The sequence below is a fragment of the Furipterus horrens genome, unplaced genomic scaffold (genome assembly GCF_987537825.1).
Source record: "Furipterus horrens unplaced genomic scaffold, mFurHor1.1.pri manual_scaffold_13, whole genome shotgun sequence".
NCBI lineage: Eukaryota > Metazoa > Chordata > Mammalia > Chiroptera > Furipteridae > Furipterus > Furipterus horrens.
Window position 1 is genome coordinate 56,255,571 of NW_028327183.1, and position 25,488 is coordinate 56,281,058.

The window sequence follows — 25,488 nt, forward strand, 5'->3', positions numbered from 1 at the left end:
TGGTCCCAGGGGCTCCTGGAGTAGGGAGGCTGGGATTCCTAGGTCCCTGGGGAGAGGGGGTACTGGGTGCTCTGACGCCCCGGTTCCAGCCTTCTGGGAGGGGTTGGGATCCAGGGTTGGGGGGGTTCTGATTCCCCAGTGGGGGCGGCTGGCTGTGAGCTCTGGCACCTGGGCTCTTGGGGGGGGGACTCAGAGGTTGCCTTCTTAGGTCCCCAAGGTTGGGGGTAGGGTGGGGAACAAGGACTTTGAATCTCAAGCGGCTGAAGGGCCTTGATGGGGGTGGGGGGCCCCATAGCGTCCCGACTCCCAGGTTTCCAAGGGAGCTGCAGAATACCGGGGGCCCCATGTGGATCCCCAGACTCCTGCCTCTTAGAGGTCCAGGGGCCGCTCCGATGAAGCTGTCTGTCCTTCCCATCTGTTCATCCATTCATCCGCCTGCCCGTCTCTTCCGTCCTCCCACCCCCGTGTCCCCGTGCCTCAGTCTCCCCCTCCGCACCGGGTGCGGTCTCGCTCACCTCACTTTCCGGATGCGGGACCCTTGGGGACTCTGGGGTGGCGGCAGTTGGGGGCCGGCCGGGGGAGGCAGAGCGAGCGCCTGTCTGCAGCCGGCCGGGCTGGGCGTGCGCGCGCTGGTGGGGGGCGGCCGGCAGCGTGCTGGGCGACCCTGCCGTCAGCGCTTTCCAGCGCAGATGCGATGGGCCAGCCCTCGCCTTTGCCTCGCGCCGGCTTGGAGGCACCTCCCCCTCCCCACCTGCTGGGGACCCCGCTTCTCCCCCCATCCGCAGCCTGAAGTCGCCCCCGGGATACCCCCCAAATCCAAGAATGGTTTGGTCCACAGCCACATCAATGTTTATTCTGCGAGTCTGGGTCCCACACGGTCTGTGACACTCCCTCCCCCTCCTTTTCCCACCCGCGTGAAGGGGCCCGGGGCCGAGCCCCGCCTCCGGCCCAGCCCAGCCAACGGCCACCCAGCTTCCAGGAGGTCATTTGCATTTCCGGGAACTGTCGCCCAATGGCAAGGCAGCACCCGCCTCCCCTCCCGAGGGGGCGGCACTCCCGGTGGACTGCACCACTCTTGGGATCCAAGGACGGGGGAGAAGCGCTTCCACGGGGGCCTCGGGCGACGGCAGGGACGGGGGTCTCCCCTCAAGGCAGGGCCGTTCAGCGGAAGAGGGGGTTCTGGCCTTGGAAGAGGCCGAGCAGCCCGCTGTCTGGGGCGGGCTCCTTGATGATCTTCACGATCTGTAGAGGGAGGGGGCGGGGTCAGGCAGTGTCCAGGGTCCCCATCTCCAGGGCATAATTGAGGGACACTTCTCCCTCTTCCTCTCCCTTTCCCTCTGGGCGGCAAATGGCCAAGCCGACTCCCTCTTCTCAGAACTCTTCCTGGGGCCTCCCTCTCACCACACACGCCTGAGTTGGCGCCCAGTCGCCTGCCATCTTGGTCTGCCTTGCTGGCTGGGTGGCTGAGAGTGATGGGCTCTGTCTGTGCTGGGGCTTCTTGTCCACACCCTCTCTCTGTGGGCTCACCTCGCCCATCCCGCAGCTCCCACATCCGCGCCTGTCCCCTCGACTCCAGACTCGCTTATCAACTGCCCCTTAGATGTCAGTCTCCGTCGGACCTCTCAGACTCGTAGTTCAGCCCGTCAGTAGATGACAACCCAGACCCCCGCTCTGGGTGCCTTCTCCCAAAGCCTCCCATTGCGTCCATTAGTGAGCCCGTGACTGCCTCCAGAAAGTAAACAAAAATAAGAAGAGCTTGCACCCCCGTACCCCCGCATGCACTCTGGGGTCCCTCATTCTTGACACCTGCCCAGCTGCAGGCCTGACCATGGCCAGCGCCCTGCACAAGCCCCCATGGCTGCCCCTCGCTAAAATCCCAAATCTTTGGGAGGACACAGCCTGCCTCCTCCTTGCCTCCACTCCACACTCTCCCAGCACTCAGGGTGCCTTGTTACAGTTTCTAGAATGAGGCAAGTTCAGCCCCACCACCAGGCCTCTGCCCCAGGTGGTCCCTCTGCCAGAGACACTTTTGGATGGCTGGCTCGCCCTCCCCTGCAGGCGTCCACTTCAAGGCCACCCCCAGGGAGGGCCTTCCCTGTTGCTTAGTATCTTATTTCTCACACACTCTGCTCATGCCCTTCCCAGCTCCAGGCCACAGTGCGTAATGGGATATTGATTGGCTTTGCTGTTGCCCCAGGACTCGCCACAGTGGCTGGCACATAGTAAGTGCTCAGTAAAGGCTCAGCAGAACTACGAGGAGAGAAAAGGGCAGAGCTCAGAGGGCCAGGAATGTCAAATTGGGGCATGTCCTGTGATCCTGCATGCCAAGGGTGTGCAGCAGTGGGAACTACCAGTCAGACCTAGGTCCTAGGAAAGCCACTGGGCAGTGGGCTTGGGGGCTAGGCCTGAGTGCCAGAGTCTGGAGGGGTCCAGAGGCCCCATCTACAGGGCCCCTGCTGGCCTGTTCTTTCCCATGTCTGCCTGGCTCCCTCCAGGCCTCACTTCACTCCAAAGTCCCTTCTCCCGGGGGTCTTCCCAGACCACCCTACGCAAACCCCTCCCTGCTTTCTCTCTCTCTCTCTCTGCAGTCCTCACGGACTGCCAGCAGCTTCTCCTATCATTGGTTTATGGTTGACAGAGTGTCTCCCCATGAGAGCTTGGCCCCCTCTGTAGGAAGCAGCCTTCTGTGTTCCCGGATGTGCTCTGCAACACCGTAGTGGGTGTTGAGAAGACATCTGCCAGGTGCATGGGACGTGGGGGCTAGGGGCCAGTACCTCCTTGAACTGGGGGTGTGCAGCATCACCCACGAGCTGCAGAATGAGCCCCTCGCTGGTGGAGAGGAAGGCGCCGCTCTGCCGCATCCGGGCTAGTGCCACCAGGCGGTCCACCTGGCTGTGGGGGGAGGCGTGTCGGTGCTGTGGCCCAGCACCCAGGCTCCCCGTCCACGTCCTATGCCCCTACCCCTCGTAGGACCCTCTTACCTGCGGGAGGAACAGGCGTCCACCACCACATGCACCTGCAGCCCCAGGTCCAGGAGGTCCAGGGTCGTATTCTGGGGACAGAGAGAGGTCAGGGCCGACCCCCGACAAGAACAGGGGTCCCGGGTGAGGGACTGGGACGCTGCGATGGGGATGAGGGAGACTCAGACCAGGGCAGGAAGCCCCCAGGTTACAACAGGATCCTAGGGCAGGAGAAGCGCCCCAGGTAGAGAGGGATCCTGAGTGAGGCTCAAGTCTCATGTTTGGTGGAGGGGTCATGGGTCAGGAAGGGTGTCATGCTGGAGGACAGAGGGTTCTGAGTCAGGAAAGGATGTCCTTTGCAGGGTGGGGAGATCGCAGATGAGAGTGGGGGTGCCCAGGGGTCAGTTGGAGGTCTCACCAGGATGCAGGCCTGGGTCTCGATGCCACAAAGGAGCACGGAGCGCAGCTGCGGCCGTGCGTCCAGCTCCTGCCGCACCACCGGCACCATGCTGAAGCAGGTCTTGGTCAGTGGCTTCAGGCCCTGGGCCCCCAGCTCAGGCACCGTGGGGCCCAGGCCTTGTGGGTACTGCTCCGTCAGCACGACTGGCACCTCCAGCAGCCGGGCTGCCTGTGCCAGGAGGGGGAACAAAGGCCTGAGCCCGAGGAAGGGGCCTGGGCCCTGGGTCTGAGGGAGGAGGGGGCTAGACCCCAGGTCTGAGAGTGGAGGGAGCCGAACCCCTGGCCTGAGGGAGGAGGGCCCTCACCTTGAGCATGCGGGCGGCCACGGAGACGATCTGGGGAAAGTACGCGATGTGACGAAACTTCTCCTGCATGTCACACAGGAAGAGGATGGACGATCCCGGGAGGACTCGGCCCAGGCTGGGCTTCATGGCCGCCATGTCCTGAGGGTGGGCAGAAGGGCCCAGGGACGGGTCAGGCGGTGTGTGTGTGTGTGTGTGTGTAGTTTCTCTGCACCCTGGAGGGCCCTCCGATCCCCCTTCTTCCCACCTGCTGCTCCCCAGGCCTGGGACTTGTTTATTCTTGTGTCCTCTGCATCCGGGAGGTCACTTTCCAGGAAGTCTCTCTCCCTGTCTATCACCGAGATCCCAGCCTCGCTCCTCTGGAGCCCTCCTGGGAAGCCGCCTCCTTTCGGGAAGGGTATGAGGATTTCTGCCATGTCTGTCACCGACTGTCCCATCCCATCTCAGGCTCCAACTGTGACCCTCACCCTGTCCCCAGGGGAAACTCAGGCCTAAGCAGTGATGAGACCTGCCCAAGGGCCCACTGCCAGCAACATGGGGCGTGGGGTGTGACTGCCGAGTGGTCCTGGGCTGCACCCCGCCCCCCCTCACGGCCAGGCCAGTGGAGGGGCGTTGCCCTGGGGCCCTTCAAGCCCGCTCCCCACTTGGCCTCTGTGACTCAGTTCACCCAGGTGGTAACGGCCAGCTGAACTCCCTCCCAGGTCTTAGAACGGAAGGCTGCTGGGCTGTCCAGCGGAGCAGTTGGTGTTCAGCTGTGGAAAGGAAGGGGCGCTGGTACATGCTGCAGCGTGGATGGGAGGGGCCGTCACTCAAGGCCACACGATGTGCCACGGGGTCAACTCCACAGAGCCGGCAGGCGCCCTGGTGGCTGGGGCGCCGGGGCGGGGCCGTGGGACAGACCAGTGACTGCCTCATGGGTAGACGTCACGCTTGGGGACATGAAAACGTTCTGGCACGAGACCACATGATGGCTGCACATCAGGGAGGTTCTCAAATGCCACAAGTGTACATTCGAAAATGGCAAATTCCACGTTACGTGTATTTTACCATAACGAGAAAGAGCCAGCAAGGGCGGGGCTGGTGGACTGGGAGACAGAGGGTGACTTGCCCAGCATCCGGCAGGGACTGCAGGCCTGCCTGCCTCCCAGTGACAGCACCTGCGGCCCTGGGCTCCTCGGGTCTCGGCACGCCCCAGCCGCATCCCCGGGAGGCCTGGGGCCCTGGCTCCCTGAGTGGGTGCACAGATTGTGTCTACAGCTCCCTGCCCTCCCGTGGGCTCACCCACTGACTCCTTAATTTACTTGGGAAGCGGACAACCCTGCAGACCCAGGGAGGGCGGGACCGCTGGGCCAACCTGGCTGACCCGAGGGGAAGCTGTCATTCTGGCTGATGAGCCCACTCCGGTGTTGACAATTATTCTTCCAGCCCAGCACATCTGCCATTGAAAATGTTCCGTGTGGGCGACACATCTGGGATTTAAGAACCCGTGAATAGTTGAAATGGTGGATTTTAGGTGATGTGGATTCTATCTCAATAAAATACAACGGAAACGAAACCACACCAAATTAATTAATCGCATCATTACAACCGCGACGCGTGCTGGGGCTCCTAGGGGAAGTTCTCCCGGAGGAAGCGAACGAAGAGAGGGGACAATCTTTCTGAAAAGACAGAGCCGACCCTGATACGCCCTGTCTCACCCCCAAGGTTGCGGACCACGGCAGCCTCAGCCTGGCCATGGCCACCTCGGGGCCTTTGCCCATGCAGTTCCCTCCGCCCGGAGGGAAGCCAAGCATCCGAGGTTAGGGTGCTGGTTATGCAAGCCATGGTATATATATCCATGCTGTGTTGTTCTTGGCAGCCAGGACAAACTACAAGGAAACTCTTTAAATAACAATATGGAAAGGTGTTCAAAGGATGTTAACAGCGGGAGGGGGGGGGAGAACTCCGTGTGTGGCAGCGCTCCCATGTGCACCCCCAGAAAAGAAGGGAACAGTGTGTGCACTGCTGCTGCCTTCTTTGCGCTCTCTGGCCGGCAGGAAAGCAGCGGGGACTTCGGGCGGGGAGCAGGCCACGCACTGAAGGGCAGAGTGTGAAGGCCCGGTTTTCTCTGGGGACTCTTCTGTTCCTTTTGAATGCGGTCCAGTGTGTAACAGGGTGCGTCGTCAGGAATAAACGCAACGCGATGAGAGCTGCGTAAAAGCAGACCCCAGCAAAACCCGGGGCAGCATTCAAGTTACGAGAACTGTCGTCCTGGGGGGGGGGGCGGGCCGTGACAGCGGCACAGGGGCTCCGGGGTGTGGGGGACGTTTGTCTTCTGGAGTTGGATGACGTCGGCGGCAGAGCGCGCCCTTTGTGAACAGTTGTTTGGCGGCGTATCTGTGATTTGTACGTTTTCCTGCGTGTACGGTGTTGGTCCACTAAAAGTCTCCAAAATGTAGACTAAAATGCGGAAGCGGCACGGGCTGCTGGGGGGGGGGGGGCGGTCCAGGGCAAGGGTGAGGCCTGGGCTCCAGTTCAGGGAGGAGGGGGCAGGACCAGGAGATTCAGGGGGCGGGTGGGACCGGCTGTGGGGAAAGGGACAGGAGGAAGACCCCGCCCCCAAGCTTCTGGTTCACAGGTGGCGGGGCCTGGGCAGGAAAACTGGTTTTGGGGAGAAGAAAAATGGGGCGAAGGGGAGTGAGTGAGTGTGGGGAGGAGGTCTGGGCTGGAGACAGCCTTGAGGGCGCCATGCCGTGGGAGTGACGGGAGAGTCCAGAGCGGACCGCTGGGCGGGGGGCGCAGCCCCAGGTGGGCGACCACCTAGGGGAGGGGCTGGGCGCGCGCTTAGACCCCCCCGTGGCCTCGGGGGACCCAGCCCTGCAGGCCGGACTGACAAGTTTCACGCTCTGTCTGAGCCTCAGTTTCCTGCCCAGAGTCACGGGGGTCAAACCCACCTTCCCCGCTGGGACGAGGCGAAACCTGGCCCGGGACGCAGAGAGGACGGGAGGGACGCGCGGAGGGCTCCAGTGCCCGGCCTGCCAGTTCTGTGGGGCCGGGGCCGGAGTCGTGCCCTGCCGCTGTGACCTCGGCACGGGGCGTCCCGGCAGAACTTCAGCTCCGCCACCCTCCAGGCGGGCAGGTCCGTCCGCGCCGCCGTGCCGCGTGGGCCTCCGCCGGAAGGGGCGGGGCTCGAGCCCGGCCCGCCGCCCCTCCGCGGGTGAGTCCTGGGGTCACTCACCTTTCAGAGCCCGGACTTGCCGCTCAGGTCCTTGCACCCGGTCCCCAGTCCGGGGTCGCTGTTAGGCGGGGTCGCGACACCTGGCCCAACCCCCGCGCCCTCCGCGTGCCGCTGACTTTGGCCGAGCCGTCCAATCGGCGCTCGCCCAGCTCTGCCCGGCCCCCCTCTCCCAGCCAATCCGCAAGCGCCGCTGCTCCGCCCTGGGCGGGACGGCAGCACTTCAGACCAATGGGTAGCGGTAGAGGGTGTGAGTGACGGGCCGGGCGGAGCGGCGCGGGAACGCGGACTCCGGCGGGGGAGGTGGGTGGCCGCCCGCGGCGCTGTCGGGACGGGATCGCTGCGGCCGAGAGAGGCAGGGGGGGCCGTGCCCGGGGCCGGGGAGGGCCTGGGCTTCCAATCCCGGCCCCTCTGGCCGGGCAGAAACTTAGAGCGACCCAAGAAGCACTTTCCAGTAAAGGTTAGGGGCGCGATCAAGCCTGGAGCTTAAGGCCCCCCCACCCTATCTGCAGCCTGTCTCCCCAGCTGTACAGCACCTGCCCCCTAGGGTGCTGTTCACGGGCTGTAGACTCGGGGCTTGGAAATGCGGTTGAGAGAGACGGAGAGAGAGCTTCCCGTCTTCTTGGAATAAAATCTAAACTACGCCCCAGTCCCTGGTCCGCCTGCGTCAGCCTCTCGGGCCTCAGCTGTCACCCCGCTCCGCGACCCCAGTCTGGCCGCCACTGCTGCCTCTGCCCGGAGCCCAGACCTTCACATGGCCCGCTTCGTTTTTGTCTTTCAAGGCCTTCCCTGAACACCCAGGGTTAAGTAGCCACTTGGTAAGGTCCCAGCTTTAGCTTCTTCACGGCACCCAGTCCGATCCGAAACTGGAAGTGTATCTTGAATTTAAAAATGTGTGGATGTACTGCTCCTTTACTGTCAGGACAGCCCCTGACCCGCCTCCCCCAAATGTGAGCTCCACAAGGCAGAGATCTTGTCTATTTTATTCACTGCTGAATCCTCAGCACATAATAGGTGCTTGATGCATCGTTGAGAATAAATGAGAGGAGACCAGACGTTAGTCAGCAATGAGCCACAGTGAGAGCAGCTGGAGTGAGGACTCGGAGAAGGTGGGCTGGGAAGAAAAAAGGGAGAACATAGGGGAGGGAGAGAGCCAGGGGGCCTGCCTGGAAGAGGCAGCGGTGAGGCCATGGTCTCAGGTGAGAGTCTGGGCTTGGGTCATTTTCCCAGAAGTTGCCAGGAAAGGAGTGGCAGGGGGCTCCTGGCAGAGGATGGGGGCTAGAGAGCTGTCATGGAGGTGCCTCTGGTTTGACCTGACCTGAGCTTGATTGTGATTGGGTATCATGGGAAGCAAGCCCCCCAGCCTTCCATGACTCCCTGAAAATGGTGGGCACAAAGCATCTCCCACCGCACCCCCCAGCCCTCCTCAGGAGCCAGGAGCTCATCCCCTCCCCCTGGGGCATGCAGGGTCAAGGGCAGAGGACCATAGGAATATTGGGCCTGCCTGGGCTCTGGCTGGCCCAGTGCATGGTGGGGCAGTTCATACTGCCCTGAGGGACATTCTGGGGTGAGAGCAATGTTTTCAAAGAGGTCCAGGGTGGAGGCGTCCAGTGCCGCAAGGCTCAGGCTGGGGCCTGCCTGGGATGCCTCAGTGGGGGCCACAGCATGGGCCACCCCCAGGAAAGGGGACGGAGGTGGTGGGGGTTGTCTTTGGGGCGAAGGTCTCTGGGGAGGTGCCTCCTGGGACAGGATGGAGAGGGCCAGGCGCTGGGTGGCAGCCTCAATCTTGGCAAACTGCCTGTGGAGAGATGGGCATTAGCTGGGTGACCACGAAGGAGTCTCCTCCTGCCTTTCACCCCAGAAGTGGTGTGTCCCTTCTCGCCCTCTTCACTTTCCTTTTCGGTGCTAGTCCCCCTTCCTCGAGTCTGTTTTCTTGAGTATGACAATTCTATTTGTGCCCTGTACACATTGTTGACATTCAGATTTGTTAAGACCACATTCCAACATATAAAGTAAAAAATGTCTGAAGGAAAGGGTGCCTTTAAAAGATAATTTCATGCAAATCTGCATAGAAAGTGCTGTGGGCTTGCAGTACATCTGCTTCCCCTTAACTCTTGAATCTGCTCCCCTCTGAGCATTTCCATCCACCCCTGGCTGGAGTCTCAGCTCTTCCCACCTGCATGACGGCACGGTCTCCCCTCAGTAACAATACTGATGGGTCTCACAAGTTCTGATGGGCTGAATTGTGACCCCTCTGATTTCACATGTTGATGTCCTAACCCCCAGGACATCAAAATACGATTTTATTTGGAGATAGGGTTTTCAAAGGAGTTATTGAGTTAAAGTGATGTTATTAGGGTGGTTCCTAATGACAGGACTAGTGTTAGGACACACAGGGAGAACTGTGTGAGCACACAGGGACAAAACAGCTGTCTACACCTGCCCATCACCATCACCATCATCACCACCATCCTCACCATCAACACCATCACCATCATCATCAGCATCATCACCATCACCACCACCACCATCATCATCATCACCATTATCATAACCACCATCACCACCACCACCACCATCACCATTATCACCATCATTACCACCGTCACCATCACCATCACCATTACCACCATCATCATCCCCACCACTGTCACTATCACCACTGTTACCACCATCATCACCATCACCATCATCACCATCACCACCATCATCACCACCATCACCATCATCACCACCGTCACCATCATCATCATCACCATCACCACCACCATCATCACCATCACCACCATCACCACCATCACCATCACCATCATCATCACCATCATCACCATCACCACCATCACCACCATCACCACCATCGCCACAATCATCACCATCATCACCATCACTATCATCACTACCATTACCATCATCATCACCACATCACCACCACCACCATCACCATCACCACCACTGTCACTATCACCACCGTCACCACCATATCACCATCACCATCATCACCACCATCATCACCATCACCATCACCACCATCACCACCACCATCATCATTATCACCATCACCATCACCACCACCATCACCATCATCACCATCACTACCATCACCACCATCATCATCACCATCACCATCACCACCATCATCATCACCACCGTCACCATCACCACCATCACCACCATCACCATCACCACCACCATCACCACCACCACCATCATCATCATCACCACCATCATCACCATCAGGCCCCTGAGATGCTGCCTGCAGGCAGGACTGTGAAGTGGTACAGAACATGAAGTAGGCTTCCTGGGGCTGTGTCCACTCACTAGCTGTGTAGCCTCGGGCAAAGCATCAAACCTCTCTGAGCTTTCTTGTCCGTAATATAAGGGTAAAGACAGAACCTGCCGAGCAGGTTTGTTGGGAGCTTTCAGTAACAGTGTTGCAGCCTCAGTACTGAGTACTTGGCAGATCGCAAGTGCTCACACAATGGTCACTGTCCCGAGGTAAGGGGAGGGCACAGGTCGGACTTGGTGACGTGTGGGAGGCAGGACAGGCTTGAGCAGAGACCTGAAGGAGCAGAGGTCCCTGTTCACACCTCAGAGACACTGCGGGCATCGCACTACTCAGCAAGTGGAACAGCATGTGCCAAGGCCCACAGACTGAATGACAAAGTGCTAGATGGAAGCCAGGGCTGATGGGCCCAAGCCTTTGTCCTGAGGGCAGTGGGGAGCCATGGGAGGTCCTGGAGCAGGAGAGGGGACAAATGTGGCACATGGGTTAGAAGGCCTGTCTGGGAGCAGCCAGTTTGTCGCTGCCTTCAGGGAGTCCCACAGTCGGACCCTGTCTCTGCACGCCCTGCCCGCAGCCCTGTCATTGCACCTCGCCTGGTCTCTCCCACACTTGTCCCTATTGTCTGTTCTCCACTCAGCAGCCAGAGGGACCCTTTCAGATCCCCCCCACAGCTCTGCTCAGAGTCCAGGTCCCTCCAGGGGCCATGAGGTTTCCAGTCAAGTCTCTGATTCTTCTGAGCCCCAGTTCCCTCCCCACTTCGCTCTGCTCAGCCACACAGGGCCTTCTCGGTCACGTTCCTGCGTCAGGACCTTTGCCCTTGCTGGGCCCCGCCTGGGATGCTACCCCATGCCTCTGTTCCCCTGTCACCTCCTCAGGGCCTCCTTCCCCTCTGACACCTTACCACAAGGGCCAGCCCTTCCCCGGCACACCTCCACAGCACCTACCCCCTTCTGGCATACCATACAATTTTTTAAAAATTGAAGTAAAATTCACATGGCCTAAAACGAGCCGTTTTAAAGTGCACACTTCCGTGGCATTTAATACATCCATGATGCTGCGCGACCCCCACCTCTAATTAGTTCGAGCTGTTCGTCACTCCAGAAGGAAACCCATCCCCACCCGCAGTCACTCCCACCGCCTCCCCAGCCCCCGCCAGCTGTGGGCTTGCCCTTCTGGACACTTCAGACACGGGAAGCCGTTGGCGTCTGGCTTCTTTCCCTCAGCATCACATCAAGGTTCATCCATGGGATCACATCACATGTATCGTTTACAGCCTGGCTCCCCCGCTAGACACACGTCCATGAGGGCAGGGAGTGTGCTTTGCTTGGGTCTTGGGGGGGGGGGGGCAGCACACCGTCGGCGCTTAATAAATGCATGCTGCGCATTGACTGCATCCCGCCCCGGGGCCACTTCTCCCAGTTCTGTCTGGGTCTGGTCTCCCCCAGATCCAGGGCCCTGTCACCTCTCCACGCCCTCCACCCCCATCCCCCTCTCACCTGCAGATCTGGTTGTGCAGGAACCTCCTGTGGTTGGGCCTCCTTTTGGGGGGCCGGGTCCGCCGGGGGTGCAAGGTGCGTAGCATGTGGGCCGCGGCCCCGCTCACGAAGGCACACAGCTCCCGGGGGCTGGGCTCGGGAACTGGAGGGGCTGTGGGAGCCCCGGGGTGCATGGCCTGGGTGATCTGGGGACAACTGTGCACTACGTTCCTGCTGGTCAGAAAGCACGCCCCCAAACCTGTGAGGGGAGAGGGGCAGCCAGGGCTGGGGGCTCAGGGCTGCAGAGCAGGGAGGGGCGGGTGACTCTGGGCAGGAGGTGGGTAGGGCCCCAGAAATTAGGACCCGGAGTCCCTCCTGTGCCCTCCGGGTCCCTACGTGCAGGCAGCTGGACTCGGGGTTTTGAGGGACGGTAGGTGGGGGGTTGATATAGGAAGGCAGGGGTGGGCTGGGGAGGGGGCTTTCTGTGTGCCCCCCTCCAGAGGCCCAATTAGCACATAGCTGGACCTGGGATATGGGGCAGGTGGCATAGGTGGGGAGGCAGAGAAAAGCGCCCGGAGATCGCCAATTAAGGTGACAAAGGCCTCCGCAGGGAGGAGAGGCAGGAGCTGAGTCAACTGCTGCGGTTAGCATTGAGGACCCTTAATTGGAGAAGGGGGGCTGGGAGGGAGGGGGAGACAGCACAGGAGCCTCTGCTGTGGAGCAGACACACCACAGCTGCCCACCCACCTCCAGGCAGTCCCTCGGTGCCTCCCTGCCTCCCTCTGCCCCAGGCCCAGCACCTGGGGAAACTGAGGCTCAGGGAGGGGCTCATTGTGGCCCAGGTCTCCAGCCAGCCGGAGGAATTGGCTTCTGCATTTCCTACCCAAGGGCAGCCAGTGAGCAGGGCAGAAGGGAGCGGCACCTGTGGACTGGGCCGGCTAATGAAGGGGGTGACATTGGGGGTCATGTGGGGTGCAGCCTGGCTGCGGCGGGAGGGGAGGAGAAGCAGCAGACACAGTTTCACCGAAGGCACTTTGCGGAGGGACTTCAGGGCCCCTAGAGTCTGGGGAGGCAGAGACCGGTGGGCGCTGGCAGGTTGCGGGGCTGGCTCCTGGGGCTAGGAGGGGAGTGGGTCCTCTTGTCACTGGGCAGGGTGGCCAGGCGTGCTGGCTGGCCTGGTGGGAGGGGCGTCTCCTCGTTGCTCTGAGGGGACTGCGCCGGGGGTGTACGCGTGTCCTGTGGCTGTGGTGACACGGGACCGCGAACCCAGTGCCTTAAAAGTGTACTCATGAATTCTCTCATGGTTCTGCAGGCCAGGAGCCCGAGGTGGGTCTTCGGGGCTAAAATCAAGGTGTTTCTTCTGGAGGCTCCAAGGGCAGAATCTGCGCCCTTGCGTCTTCCACCTTCTACAGGCACCCCCATTCCTTAGCTCGTGGCCCTTCCTCTGCCTTCAAAGTGGGTCACGCAACCTCTGCTTCTGTCCTCCCAGTCCTCCCGATTGGGAACCTCCTGCCTCCCTCTTACGACGATGATATTTAGGGCCCTGATAACCAGGAACATTTCCCCACTCAAGATCCCTAACTCGGTCACATCTGCAAAGCCCCCTTTCTATGTAAGGTGACAGATTCCTGGGTTAGGACGTGGGTGTCCTTGGGGACTGTTTTTCAGCCACCGCAGGAGGGGGAGGGCGCCTCAGCGATGGCTCCTCCCAGGGTCCCCTCCAGTTCGTGTTCACTGGACCAGGGGGTGCAGCTGCTGAGGCTGGGCCTGGGGCTGACTGGGAAGCGAACCAGCGACCCTTTGGTTCGCAGGCCGGCACTCAATCCACCGAGCCACGCCAGCCAGGGCAAATATGCTCTTTTTTTTTTTGCCAGATGTTGTCGTCGTCGTCGGCGGCAGCCGTCCGTCTCGAGAGACGATGGTGTAGCTTCTTAAGAGTCTATCTGCACTGCCGAGAATGGCTGTGCAGTCTGACTCGGGAGTGACACGGTATCTGTCTCCTCCCGTGTTGAATCGACATCTTGCGATGACGCTGGAGTGTCCTCTCCAGTGAAGCTGAAGCTACAGAGCCTGGGCAGGGTAATATGGAGGGTCTGCTGTTGCCCATGCAGCAGACCCCCCCTCTCTTCGCAGCTGAAGGGTCCAAGGGAAAGACGGAGTCAATACAGCTTGGCTTCAGGTGCGCCGCAGGAGTTGCCGGTGTTGACTACAACGTCAAACCGCCTTAGGGACTCCGGCTCCGGATTTTCTGTCGGGGTTTACTCCCTTAGCCTTTCCCCTGAAGAGGTATGCCGCAAGGCAGCGGAGGTTTTTTGGAGTCAGAGTTTTCCTTCTCTGATGTGCCCTGACTGGAAGATCGAACCAGCGACACTCGCAGGCCGACGCTCAATCCACTGAGCCAAACCAGCCAGGGTATTGCCAGATGATACCCTGATAAAATTAGCAGCAGCCCATTATGAAAGACTATGGTGGGAAACCCCCTCTGGCTGGGAGGAGCGAAGGGAATGAGGTGGGAACATGCTGCTACCACACCATAACGTGGAATGTTATGAAATAAAAAAATGTATGTATCCCGGCCCCACTACTTGGAGACCCCCGTCTGATGTAAGCCTCCATGGCCTCAGAGGTGACGCTGGGATAGGGAGGCACCACGAGGCAGCGGGGGCTCCGTGGCCTGTCCACGCTCAGGGAGCAAGTAAGGGGCCCAGTGGTGATGGGAGTGGTCGCCGAGGCCCGCAGCGCGCCCGGAGGGCCAGCAGCCCCGCCTTCGCGGCCAGCAGAGGGCAGGCAGCCCAGAGCCAGCAGCAGGCGGACCGCGGTCACCAGCCGTCCAGGGCGGTGAGGCCAGCAGCTGTCGGTCGACCAGACGCCCAGGGCCACCTTTCCTTGCGCAGGACCACCAGTGTGGCACGTTGCCGCGGAGGACAGGCAGCCGTGGGCGCAGGCTGGGGGCCTGGTCTGCCCGGGTGCCTCCAGGGGCCCCCAGCACCATCCCCCCGACTCTGCCCTTTGGCCTCTCTGACCACCCCTCTGACCCCCGCGTTTCTCTCCGACTGGGAACGAGTCTCTGGCTCTTGGCCTGTCTCTCTCTCTGCCTCTTCCTTGGCCTGGGCGGGTCGTGTGTGTGCACGCGTGTGTGCGTGTGCGTGCAGATGTGGGTGTGTGTGCGCGCGCGCGCGCTGGGGGGAGTGGACCCCTGGTCGCAGGAGGGTTGGAGGGCAGGCCCCGAGCACAGGCACGGGGTCGCCGCCGCTTGGCTCCAGGACGGACTCGCATCCGCCCGCAGGAGCCCAGGGCAGCATCTGCGGGCCAGCCGGGCGCCCCCGCAGGCTCTGACGCGGACGCGCCACCAGGGGGCGCCAACACCGCGGGCTGCGCGGGGAGGCCTCCTCCTGTCCCGGGGGTGGGGGTGGGGGGGTGGGAGTGGAGGGGTTTTAGGAGTCACGCACAGCTGCGGCCGCCCTCACCGGGTGTTTGTCGAGGGCCTGCCCTGGCAGGGAGTGGAAGGCACTCCTTCACAGGCTGCTTTCCTAGTCCTGGCCATGGGGGGCGGGCATTCAGTCATTCAGCAAACATTTATGGAGCACCTACTGTGTGCAGACTGGGGGTGCAGCTGTGGGTAAGACAAGTCCCATCTGTCCCCTCAGGAGTCTGCACAAGAGAGTCCCCGCTGGGGGTGTGCTGGGAAGGTGCTCGGACTGCGCCGCAGGCTGGAGGCCGGGCCGGCGAGGGCTGATGCTTCCGACGGAGAAGCCCTCTCGGAGGAGGTGACAAGTGTCCCGCAACCTGAGCGCAAGAGGTGGCAGCCGGCAGCCTCGCAGGGTGCAAAGGGCTGAGGCAGGAGCAGGCTCGACTGGGTTCAGAGCCAAGGGAAAAGGTGAAGCCGGAGAATTGAGCAGGGGCCCGACCCGCGGGGCTTTGTGGGCCAGGTAGGGGGTGCGTTATGAGGGCAAGAGTGAAGGGGAGCCATGGAGGGTGAGGGGCAGAGGTAGTGCCCAGACCTTACAGCCCCGCGTCCAGCCTCCTTTATAGGCCTCACTGCACCTGGAATGGGAGACCCCCATCCCTAGGGGAGGGAGAAACCCAGGTGTCAGGTCCGGTTGGAAGCCCAGACGAGGCTCGTCCCTCCCTGCCTCCCCCTGGTCATCTGCCAGTTCTCTCACCCAGTCCCACACGGACTTGGTTTCCCTTAAAATGTATCGTAAAACATGACAGGCGGCAGCTTCCTGCTGTCCCCAGCTCCGAACCCAGAGGAGCCAACCCTGTCATATTTGTCCCACACCTTTTCTTTTGAGGCGGGATGTGACTGTACTTGGAGATAAGGTCTTTAAAGAGGGAAGGAAGGTAAAATGAGGACTTTAAGGTGGGACCTGGCCGAGTGTGCCCGGAGTCGTTATAGGAAGAGGTGAGGACACACGGGACACACACACACAGGGACGACCGTGGGAGGACACACGGAAGGTGGCCGCCTGCATGTCCAACGGAGAGGCCTCAGAAGGAAGCAACCTGGCCACCCGGTGACCTTGGACTTTGAGCCTCCAGAAATGAGAGGAAATACGGTTCTGTTGTTGAAGCCCCCAGGCTGCAGCCCTGGGTTATGGCGGCCTGAGCCAAGGACACAGCAAGTGTCCTAGTTATTCGCTGTCACCAACCACCACGCATACGGCTTGAGCAATGGGCACCTTTTCTCACAGCTGCTGTGGGTTGGGTGTCCAGGCCCCACAGGCTGCATCCAGGCGTCGGCTAGGGCTGCAGCCGCACCCGAGGTCGGGGTCCCGTCCAAGGTCACATGGCGCCACTCATGTCCTTGCAGCTGGGAACCCACGGAGGCTGGGTCTTCAAGGCCAGCAGGAGTCGCCCATGCTTCTCACCTCTGTCTTCTAGACCTAAGTTTAAAGCGCCCACATGATGAGACCAGGCCCACCCAGGGAACTGTTCCTGCATCGGTCAGGATTCTCCAGACATATTTCTACATCTCTGTATCGACATTTATCTATCTCAAGAGAAAGAGGTGTTATATCCTGTTTTGCGTATATGAAGCGATCCATTGCAAGGTATTGACTCATGTTATTATGGAGAAGTCCAATGAGAAGTCCCAAGATCCAGCAGTGTGGTTCCAAGGCCTGAGAACCAGAGAGCTCGTGGCATAGTTTCCAGTCCGGGGCTGAAGGCCCGAGCCCTCAGGAGCGCCAAGGGCAGAAAGAGATGAACGTCCCTGCTCAGGTTGTCAAGCAGGGAGCAAGTCCAATCTTTGCCCACCTTTGTTCTGTTCAGGCCCTCAAGGGATTGGATGAGGCCCACCTGCCAATTCAAATGCTGACCTCTTCCGGGAACACCCTCGAAGACATCCCCAGGAGTCTTGTTAACCAGCGATCTGGCCACCCTGTGGCCTAGTCAAGTTGACATGTAAAATGAACCATTACATTTCTTCTTGATCAACTCAAGGTCAACTAAGCAGGAGCCTCGGCTGCACCTGCCAAGATCCTTTCCTCTATGTCTTATAACCTGTAATGTAACCTGCTGTGGCAGGGGTGCCGTGGTATCCACCGTCCTGTCCACCTGAAGCAGACTCGCTGATTTTACAAGGGCACAACCCACTGGGGACCATCACAGGAGGTGGCGGCCAGCCTTGGGGATGGGTTTGGTGTGTGTCTGTCCCTGTCCACGTTTCTGTACTTAAAATGGAGGGATCTGTGTTCCCTGTGAACTACCCCTCCAGGGAGTTGTCTCCCCTGGCCTGTACCCCTGGTAGCTTCATGGGCTCCTGCCCAAGCATGTGAGGCCCCCCCAAATAAGCTTTGGGTCGGGGCTGCCTCTGGAGTCTGATACCCTCCCATTGACATCACTTTCTGGTTATAGGAAGTTGCATCACTCCCTGGCCAGGCAGCCCATGGGAGCCCCCAAGATGTCAGAAAGGAGCATCCTTAGCCTGTGTGTGGGGGGGGTCAGGCCAGCCCCCTTGGCTCCCTCCCCATGGGGTGGCTGGCAACATGACCCAGGACTCCTTTTGCCCCTGCCTGCCTCTTGTGTGAAAAAGGATATTTTATTTTTATTTACTTATTTTTTGTTGCAGGTTTTATTTTTTATTTTTTATTGACTTTAGAGAGAAGGTGAGAGAGAGAGAGAGAGAGAGAGAGAGAGGGAGGGAGGGAGAGAGGAACATCGGTTTGTTGTTGGGCTCATTTACGCACTCATTGGTTGATTTTTGTATGTGTCCTGATGGGTGCCACGACCTTGGCGTATCTGGATAACGCTCTAACCAACTGAGCTACCCGGCCGGGGCCTAAGGATATTTCACTTTTAGTCTCTGGTCCTGGGATTCCTGTCTTTGACCCAGATACTTCCTCTGGGCACACCTCTCCCTCGGGCCCCTAATTGTCTCTCCTGTGGTGACCGCAGGCTGTGCCCTCGCCAAGGTGACAGACAGAGTGACCAAAACCACAGAGGGAAGGGGGTGGGTTGGGGGTTCAAGTACCTAGGCGCCTGGAGCATGGGTGGGGCACGTGAATGGGGCATACCCACCACCCTGTGGTCCAAGAGACGGGGTACACAGTCTGGTCCTGGCAGGGCTCCCCTGGAGCCAGACTCTCCAGAAGCTGGGGACACATCATCTGTGCAATGCAGGAGGTGGCTAAGAAACTTGGCATAACAAAGGCAGGGGCTGGGACTCTGTCTCTCCTCCCTCCCCGTAACACCTGGGACAGGCATGTAAATGGGAGCTGGCTGGGCCCCCTTGTACTCCTGTGGGGTCCTCGGGGGCCTGAGGCACGGGTGGGTGTGGGCTCTGCACCTGGGCTACCCCTGCCCATAGCCCACTGGGGGGGGGGCAGTGACGGGGAGGGTAGAAGCTGGAGAGAAAGGAATGTTGGGGCCGAGCGGGCAGCCAGGGGTGTCACAGGCACTCATCCCGGGGACTTCATAAAGACCCTGCGGGAACAGGTCCAGATCAGCTCAGGTCGGGACCGAGTTCCAGCCTGCCTGTGGGCCTTGGGGAACTGTACCCGACGGTCATGAAGCAAAGAGTACCGCCTCCTTTGGATCAGGCCCCTTGCTCTTCTTGGGGACACTCAAGTGGCAAAGACAGACCGGTCCCTGCTGTCATGGAACGCAGACGAGAGCCACTGAGCATGTAATGGGACCCCAGATCGCAACGGGTGCCTTCCAGTAGCAGCTGAGGAGGGATGGGTTAGGAGGAGGAGGGCGTTCTGTCTGAGAAACAGTACTTAGGGTGGCCCTCTGGCTAAGGGCCCTTGTCATCAGGGGACACGTGGCCACATCTGGAGACAGCTGTCATAACGTGTGGGGCAGGCGGCTGGGGGGGGCCGACGGAGAGGGGGGCTCTTGGCCTGAGTGGAGGCCAGGGATGCTGCCGACCACCGACCGCCCTAGAACGCAGAGGGTGCCCCCACAGCGAAGTCTGATCAAGCCCAAATGTCGCACGGTCGAGAAACCCCGTGTTGCGTGACTCGCTGAAAAATGTGACTGGGCTGGAAGACCGAGGCCGGCGGCGTCTGGGGTCTGAGTGTGGGAAGCAGGGGGAAGGCTCGGGACGGAGTGCTGGGCAGCCCCTTGTTCTGCAGGGCGCGGGGTCCCGCACCACCGCACGCGCGCACACGGCAGGAGGCCCGGAACCGCGGGCACGTGCGACCTCTGCGGGGGGCAATCCCTGTGCTGGTTACAGACCTGGGAAAGGGAGCCCCAGGGCTGGGGGTGGGGACCAGGCCACAAGTGACCACGCCCCTGGTGGGTGAGGCCTACTCGAACCGCACCGCCGAGGAAGGTGTCTATCACAGACGAGAGGGGCTCAGTAGTAAGGAAGGGGAACGTGCGATCCCGCATCCAGACCCGGCTTTTCAGGGCTTTGGGCTGACCCCCCACGACCGCCGCCGGGATCCGCCGGGAGGTGGTGGTGGTGGTGGTGGTGGTGGGGTCGGGTCCGCGGAGAACTACAACTCCCAGGATGCGTCGCGCCCTGGAAGGCCAGGCAGTGCCGCAACGGCCGGAGACCAATGGGGGCGGGGCTTCGGCACACGTGGCGTCATGATGCAGTGACGGCAACGTCGGGGTTTGTGTGCGCGAGTGGCCGCTTATAAAGGTTGGGTGCCTCGCGCCGGGGGCCGTTGGGAGGGAGCGCGCCCCCGCCCCCCTCCCTGGCCCCCGCTCCTGCAGTGCAGCCCCAGGGGCCCAGCCTTCCCGTCGGCCCCTGCGGGAAGGCTCTGGGTCTCCGCTCGTTCCCCGGGTCGGGGCCGCAGGTGAGAGACAGGAGGGCTGGGGTGGGGGGGGGAGGGACCGGAGGGCGGAGACGTTGGGGAAGCGCCGAGAGTGAAACCGGAAGGGATGCCTTAAAGGGAAGGGCGCTACTTCACCTCCGACTTTTATGGGACATGCCGGCTCCGCCTTCTTAAAGGGCAGGGGCTTGCTTTTAGAGGGGCGGGGCAGGTCCCGCAGTATACAGGAGCTTCCTGCTCTCAACCCGACTAAGAATGGGTTCTCTCTTTAAATACCGGTGACAGTGTCCGAGACATTGACGGAAAAAGCTTATGAATCCTGGTGGCTTCAAAATAGCCCCTAGTTTAGCTCAGCAAAGGTGTCGATGGGGTGCAGCAGAAGCGCCTTCTTAAAGGGGAAGTCGCACCTGATGGAGGGTGTGGTCCGGCCTTTTGGAAGGGGTCTTTATAGGATAATATGTGTTCTGGCTCTTCCAGAGCAGAGTATCTCGTTTAAGGTGTGCCGGGTCTTCTGAAAGGCACATGCAGCTTCCTGAGATCACTGTCTCTTAAAACGACTTGCTTACATTTGAAAGGAGCCGCTCATCTCTTTAAAGGAAATTTTATGACCTGTCCAAAGGGAATGCCCAGACTTTAGTCAGGATAGGTTTACTGAGTACTCACATTATGTGCCCGGAGTTATTCTAGACCCTAGGGTGCAACAGTGAATACTTTGTCCCTGGAATCTAGTGGGTAAGGGCCGGGGATACTTCTAAACACCCTGCAGTGCACTGGTCCGGCCCCAGAGTGAAACAGTGCTGATTATAAAGCAGGTTAGAAGGTGGTAAATGCTGTGGGAAACACCCAGTCCATGAGTGGAGTTGGGGGAGGAGGGTCTGGTCCCCTGGTCTGAGGTGGGAAGGCGTAGGTATTGACAGCAGTTTTGAGTTGCTTTGGTGCAAAGGGGTGGAGAGAATTGAAGCTGGAGGGGGAGGTGGGGTGAAGGTTTTTTAAAAAAGATGGGAGACAGCTTGTGGGAACACTGATGGGAGTCCAGGAGATGAGGAACATTGCTGTAGGTGCGAAGGTAGGCTCCATGAGCCCGAGGCAAGCAGCAGGGAGGGGATAGTGTGAGTTTCTCGGCCTCAGCACCAGTGGCATTTGGACCAGATCACTCTTTGCTGCGGGGCACTGTCCCGTGCACTGTAGGATGTGGAGCAGCACCCCTGGCCTCCCCCCACTAGATGCCAGGAGCACCTGCCCCTCCAGTTGACAACCTCACAACCAGAACAGTTTCCAGGCATTGTCCGATGTCCCCTGGGGGCAGGTGTGCCATGGGGGGTTAGGGGTAACATTCTCTTTTTAAGATTTTATTTATTTATCCTTAGAGAGAGGGGAAGGGAGGGAGAAAGAGAAGGAGAGAGACTGTGTGGTTGCCTCCTGCACACCCCCAACTGGGAACCCAGCCCACAGCCCAGGCCTGTGCCCTGACCGGGAATTGAACCGGCAACCCTGTGGTTCGCAAGCCGTCGCTCAATCCTCTGAGCCACAGCAGCCAGGGCGGTAACGTTCTCTTCTGACTGCTTTTATTTTTTCAGTGCTGAGATCGATGGCAGGGGCACCTGGTGAGAGCAGGAGGGGAAAGGAGAGTTTTGAGGGGTAAAGAAACATGCACGTATCCGCTGGGGGGTGAAAGAAATGCAGACAAACAGTGCGGGTTGTTGGGGACTCTGCAGTCCGTGGGCGTGAATGCGGAGGGACACCGCAGCGCCGCTGTCTCTGGTCACTGGCAGCCCTTATGCTGCGTGAGGGGAAGTGAGGGCTCTGGACGTGGGCAGAGGGTACAGAGGATGCAGGGTCCGGTCGGTGCGTCAGAGACCTGGTGGTGCTCAGGGAATTTTGGTCAGGGAGCCCAGAGGGAGCAGGAGAGCAGGGTGGATGGCGGTGGAGTGTGTGGAGCTCACGGGGCTTCAGTTACAGAAAAGGTGTTGAGGCGGCGGGAGGAGAGTCTTTTCAGTGAGTGGGGCCAAGGGGCCGAAGCCAGGGTGCTGGAGAGACCACGGTCACCTTCAAGGACACTGCCCATCTCCCAGGGCATAGTCCTACAGGCCACGCCCAGCCCCCCTGGAGGAGCTGGCTGGCCCCCTGAGGCTGGTGGCCCACTGCCCCGATTTGCTGGAAGCTTAGCACCGTAAGTCTTGCATCCTGTGGCCACTTGTCCCTAATCCTGCGGGGGCTCCTGTGGTGTGAGGGTGGCCTGGGGAGGGGTCCCTGCCTCTGAAAGGGGAGCGCACAGGTTTGGGGCTGAGATGGCTCTGCGTGTGCGTGGCGGGGGCACCGCCCTCCCCTGACCCGGAATCCGCTCCCCCACCCCCCGACAGGTGTGATGGTCGGCTCCCACGCTGACATGGCGCCGGCCTCCACCGAGGAGGGCGCAGGGGAGAAGCCTGGCCCCGCGGCCCCGGCCCCGGCGGCCCAGTACGAGTGCGGGGAGTGCGGCAAGTCCTTCCGCTGGTCCTCACGGCTCCTGCACCACCAGCGCACGCACACGGGCGAGCGGCCCTACAAGTGCCCGGACTGCCCCAAGGCCTTCAAGGGCTCCTCGGCCCTGCTCTACCACCAGCGGGGCCACACCGGCGAGCGGCCCTACCAGTGCTCCGACTGCCCCAAGGCCTTCAAGCGCTCGTCGCTGCTGCAGATCCACCGCAGCGTGCACACGGGCGTGCGCGCCTTCACCTGCGGCCAGTGCGGCCTGGCCTTCAAGTGGTCGTCGCACTACCAGTACCACCTGCGCCAGCACACGGGCGAGCGGCCCTACCCGTGCCCCGACTGCCCGAAGGCCTTCAAGAACTCGTCCAGCCTGCGCCGCCACCGCCACGTGCACACGGGCGAGCGGCCCTACTCCTGCGGCGTCTGCGGCAAGAGCTTCACGCAGAGCACCAACCTGCGGCAGCACCAGCGCGTGCACACGGGCGAGCGGCCCTTCCGCTGCCCGCTCTGCGCCAAGACCTTCACGCACTCCTCCAACCTGCTGCTGCATCAGCGCACCCACGGCGCCGCCGCCGCCGCCGCCGCCCCCGGGCCTCCGCAGCCCCGGGAGCCGGCCAAGGTCTTCGCTGACCCCTACCTGCAGCCGCACCTGCCCTCGCCCAGCCCGCCGGCGCCCGCCCCGCCCGCGCCCCCGCCCGTGGTCCCTGAGCTCTTCCTGGCGGCGGCCGAGACGACAGTGGAGCTGGTGTACCGCTGCGAGGGCTGCGAGCTGGGCTTCGGCAGCGAGGAGCTGCTGCTGGAGCACCAGCCCTGCCCGGGGCCCGAGGCGGTGGCTGCAGCCCGGGATGCACCCCCGGAGACACCCAAGGCCGCGCCGCCGCCTGCCGAGCCGCAGCCCCCGCCTGCGGCCGCCACCCCCAGCTTCCCCTGCCTTCCCTGCGGGAAGTCCTTCCGGACCGTGGCCGGACTCTCCCGCCACCAGCACAGCCACGGGGCGGCCGGCGGACAGGCGTTCCGCTGTGGCAGCTGCGACGGCGCCTTCCCACAGCTGGCCAGCCTCCTGGCGCATCAGCAGTGCCACGTGGAGGAGGCTGCGGCCGGGCGCCCACCCCCGCAGGCCGAGGCCGCCGAGGTCACCTGCCCGCAGGAGCCGCTGGCCCCCGCCGCCCCCGCCCCGCAGACGCCGGCGCCCGCCCCTGCGCCCGCCTCCACAGAGCGGCCCTACAAGTGTGGCGAGTGCGGCAAGGCCTTCAAGGGCTCCTCCGGGCTGCGCTACCACCTGCGGGACCACACCGGCGAGCGGCCCTACCAGTGCGGCGAGTGCGGCAAGGCCTTCAAGCGCTCGTCGCTGCTGGCCATCCACCAGCGCGTGCACACCGGCCTGCGCGCCTTCACCTGCGGCCAGTGCGGCCTCACCTTCAAGTGGTCGTCGCACTACCAGTACCACCTGCGGCTGCACACGGGCGAGCGGCCCTACGCGTGCGGGGAGTGCGGCAAGGCCTTCCGCAACACGTCGTGCCTGCGCCGCCACCGCCACGTGCACACGGGCGAGCGGCCGCACGCCTGCGGCGTCTGCGGCAAGAGCTTCGCGCAGACCTCCAACCTGCGGCAGCACCAGCGCGTGCACACGGGCGAGCGGCCCTTCCGCTGCCCGCTCTGCCCCAAGACCTTCACGCACTCCTCCAACCTGCTGCTGCATCAGCGCACCCACTCGGCCGAGCGCCCCTTCGCCTGCCCCATCTGCGGGCGCAGCTTCGTCATGGCGGCCTACCTGCAGCGGCACCTGAGGACGCACGCCCCCGCCGCCCCTCCCGCCCCGGCCAGCGGCCCCCCGCCCCCCGCCCCATTGGCTGCCGCCCCAGCTCCACCGGCCACCCAGGATGTCCACGTGCTCCCCCATCTGCAGGCTACACTCTCCCTGGAGGTGGCAGGGGGCCCAGCTCAGGCCTCGTCCCTGGGCCCAGCAGCCCCCAACTCCCAGACGTTCCTCCTGGTGCAGACCGCCCAAGGCCTCCAGCTCATCCCCAGCAGTGTGCAGTCCCCGCCGCCCCCCACCCCTCCCAAGCTCATCCTTTTGCCCTCCGGTGCGGGTGGCGGGGCAAAGCAAGGGCTGCGGGCGGCTGGAAAAGCTGGGCAGGGGTCCGGAGTAGTCTGGCTGCCAGGCCCTGGGGGACTGGGGGTGCAGGGAGCGGGCAGCGTAGGGGCCAGCGGGGCAGGGCAGAGCCTTATCCTTCTGCAGAATGTGGGCGGTGGGGAGGCGGGGCCGCAGGAAGTGAGTGGGGTCCAGCTCCAGCCCCTCCGGCCAGCCCCGGAAGTGGCCACAGTCCAGCTTCAGCCGGCACAGGAAGTGACCACGGTCCAGCTGCAGCCCGCCCAGGAGGTGACCACAGTCCAGCTCCAGCCTGTGGCGGGCCAGCTGTCTAACCCCAGTGGGGGAGCCGTGACCACGGAGGCCCCCAACCTGCTGGTGGTTCAGAGTGAGGCGCCCGAGGAATTGCTGGCGGGCTCTGGCCCCGGGGAGTCGGGCGAGGGCGAGGCCACCGCTGGTGTGGTCCAGGACGTGCTCTTTGAGACGCTGCAGACCGACGAGGGGCTGCAGAGCGTCCTGGTGCTGAGCGGGGCGGATGGGGAGCAGACCCAGCTCTGTGTGCAGGAGGTGGAGACCCTGCCCTCGGGACTGGCTGAGTCGCCCACGCCCGGGCCGCCAGGACAGAAGCTGCTCATCATCCGCAGCGCCCCGGCCGCCGAGATTCTGGAGAACGGCAGTGTTGGGGGCGCTGCGACCACACTGCAGCTGCTGGCCCCACCGGCGCCCAGCCCCGCCCCCGCCGGCGTCCCCGCGGCCGCGGCCTCCCCGATGGTACAAGTGGTGCCCGCAGGGGCCGTGCCGGGGGGCGTGGCCTCGCAGGGCCTGCCCTCCATCCAGATTGTCCAGACTCTGCCCGCCGTGCAGCTGGTGCACACTTTCTGAGTGGAGCCGCTGCTACCGCTGCCCGCCCCACGCAGGGGCCCTGACTCACTGCCTGCCTGGGCTGGGGGCAGGAGAGCTGCAGGCGCGGCTTGCTAATAAAGACCAGAGTCTCCTATATTTTGCTTTA

The 25,488-nt window shown here is 62.0% G+C and overlaps 3 protein-coding genes and 1 long non-coding RNA gene across 6 annotated transcripts; 2 read left to right on the forward strand and 2 right to left on the reverse strand.

Moving 5' to 3' along the window:
- Positions 1 to 826: 826 nt before the first annotated feature.
- Positions 827 to 7,065, reverse strand: ISOC2 (isochorismatase domain containing 2). 2 transcript variants are annotated; one of them, XM_090259863.1, is made up of 6 exons: positions 6,939 to 7,065; positions 3,725 to 3,862; positions 3,379 to 3,588; positions 2,982 to 3,052; positions 2,775 to 2,892; positions 827 to 1,242 (listed from the first exon to the last, which is right to left on the reverse strand). In XM_090259863.1, exons 2-6 carry the CDS (start codon positions 3,857 to 3,859, stop codon positions 1,162 to 1,164), a joined length of 615 nt encoding a protein of 204 aa, XP_090115989.1. In that variant the 5' UTR covers positions 3,860 to 3,862; positions 6,939 to 7,065; the 3' UTR covers positions 827 to 1,161. The 2 variants fall into 2 exon arrangements, with proteins under 2 accessions (XP_090115989.1, XP_090115990.1); XM_090259864.1 differs by lacking the exon at positions 6,939 to 7,065 and adding an exon at positions 6,655 to 6,871.
- Positions 3,997 to 5,276, forward strand: LOC149995505 (uncharacterized). Its single transcript, XR_016507725.1, has 2 exons — positions 3,997 to 4,118; positions 5,147 to 5,276. It is a non-coding gene; the product is annotated as an uncharacterized LOC149995505 (long non-coding RNA).
- A 93-nt stretch (positions 7,066 to 7,158) lies between the features above and the next one.
- CUNH19orf85 (chromosome unknown C19orf85 homolog) lies at positions 7,159 to 11,887 on the reverse strand. Its single transcript, XM_090259253.1, has 3 exons — positions 11,715 to 11,887; positions 8,349 to 8,733; positions 7,159 to 7,275 (listed from the first exon to the last, which is right to left on the reverse strand). Exons 1-3 carry the CDS (start codon positions 11,885 to 11,887, stop codon positions 7,159 to 7,161), a joined length of 675 nt encoding a protein of 224 aa, XP_090115379.1.
- A 7,850-nt stretch (positions 11,888 to 19,737) lies between these two features.
- ZNF628 (zinc finger protein 628) lies at positions 19,738 to 25,474 on the forward strand. 2 transcript variants are annotated; one of them, XM_090260146.1, is made up of 2 exons: positions 19,738 to 19,945; positions 22,282 to 25,474. In XM_090260146.1, exon 2 carries the CDS (start codon positions 22,287 to 22,289, stop codon positions 25,359 to 25,361), a length of 3,075 nt encoding a protein of 1,024 aa, XP_090116272.1. In that variant the 5' UTR covers positions 19,738 to 19,945; positions 22,282 to 22,286; the 3' UTR covers positions 25,362 to 25,474. The 2 variants fall into 2 exon arrangements, with proteins under 2 accessions (XP_090116272.1, XP_090116271.1); XM_090260145.1 differs by lacking the exon at positions 19,738 to 19,945 and adding an exon at positions 21,629 to 22,091.
- Positions 25,475 to 25,488: the final 14 nt, after the last annotated feature.

What these genes read in the sequence shown, in the direction of transcription:
- ISOC2 (XM_090259863.1), bottom strand. Translation starts at nt 3,859, where the DNA reads ATGGCGGCCATGAAGCCCAGCCTGGGCCGAGTCCTCCCGGGATCGTCC. An exon ending in TGGCCGCCCGCATGCTCAAG is followed by an intron (nt 3,589 to 3,724) that starts GTGAGGGCCCTC and finishes CTCCTGGCACAG; the next exon opens with GCAGCCCGGCTGCTGGAGGT. An exon ending in AGACCCAGGCCTGCATCCTG is followed by an intron (nt 3,053 to 3,378) that starts GTGAGACCTCCA and finishes CTCTGTCCCCAG; the next exon opens with AATACGACCCTGGACCTCCT.
- CUNH19orf85 (XM_090259253.1), bottom strand. Translation starts at nt 11,887, where the DNA reads ATGCACCCCGGGGCTCCCACAGCCCCTCCAGTTCCCGAGCCCAGCCCC. An exon ending in CTGCACAACCAGATCTGCAG is followed by an intron (nt 8,734 to 11,714) that starts GTGAGAGGGGGA and finishes ATCTCTCCACAG; the next exon opens with GCAGTTTGCCAAGATTGAGG. An exon ending in CTCCTGAGGAGGGCTGGGGG is followed by an intron (nt 7,276 to 8,348) that starts GTGCGGTGGGAG and finishes TCTCGGCCGCAG; the next exon opens with CGATCCCGTCCCGACAGCGC.
- ZNF628 (XM_090260146.1), top strand. Translation starts at nt 22,287, where the DNA reads ATGGTCGGCTCCCACGCTGACATGGCGCCGGCCTCCACCGAGGAGGGC.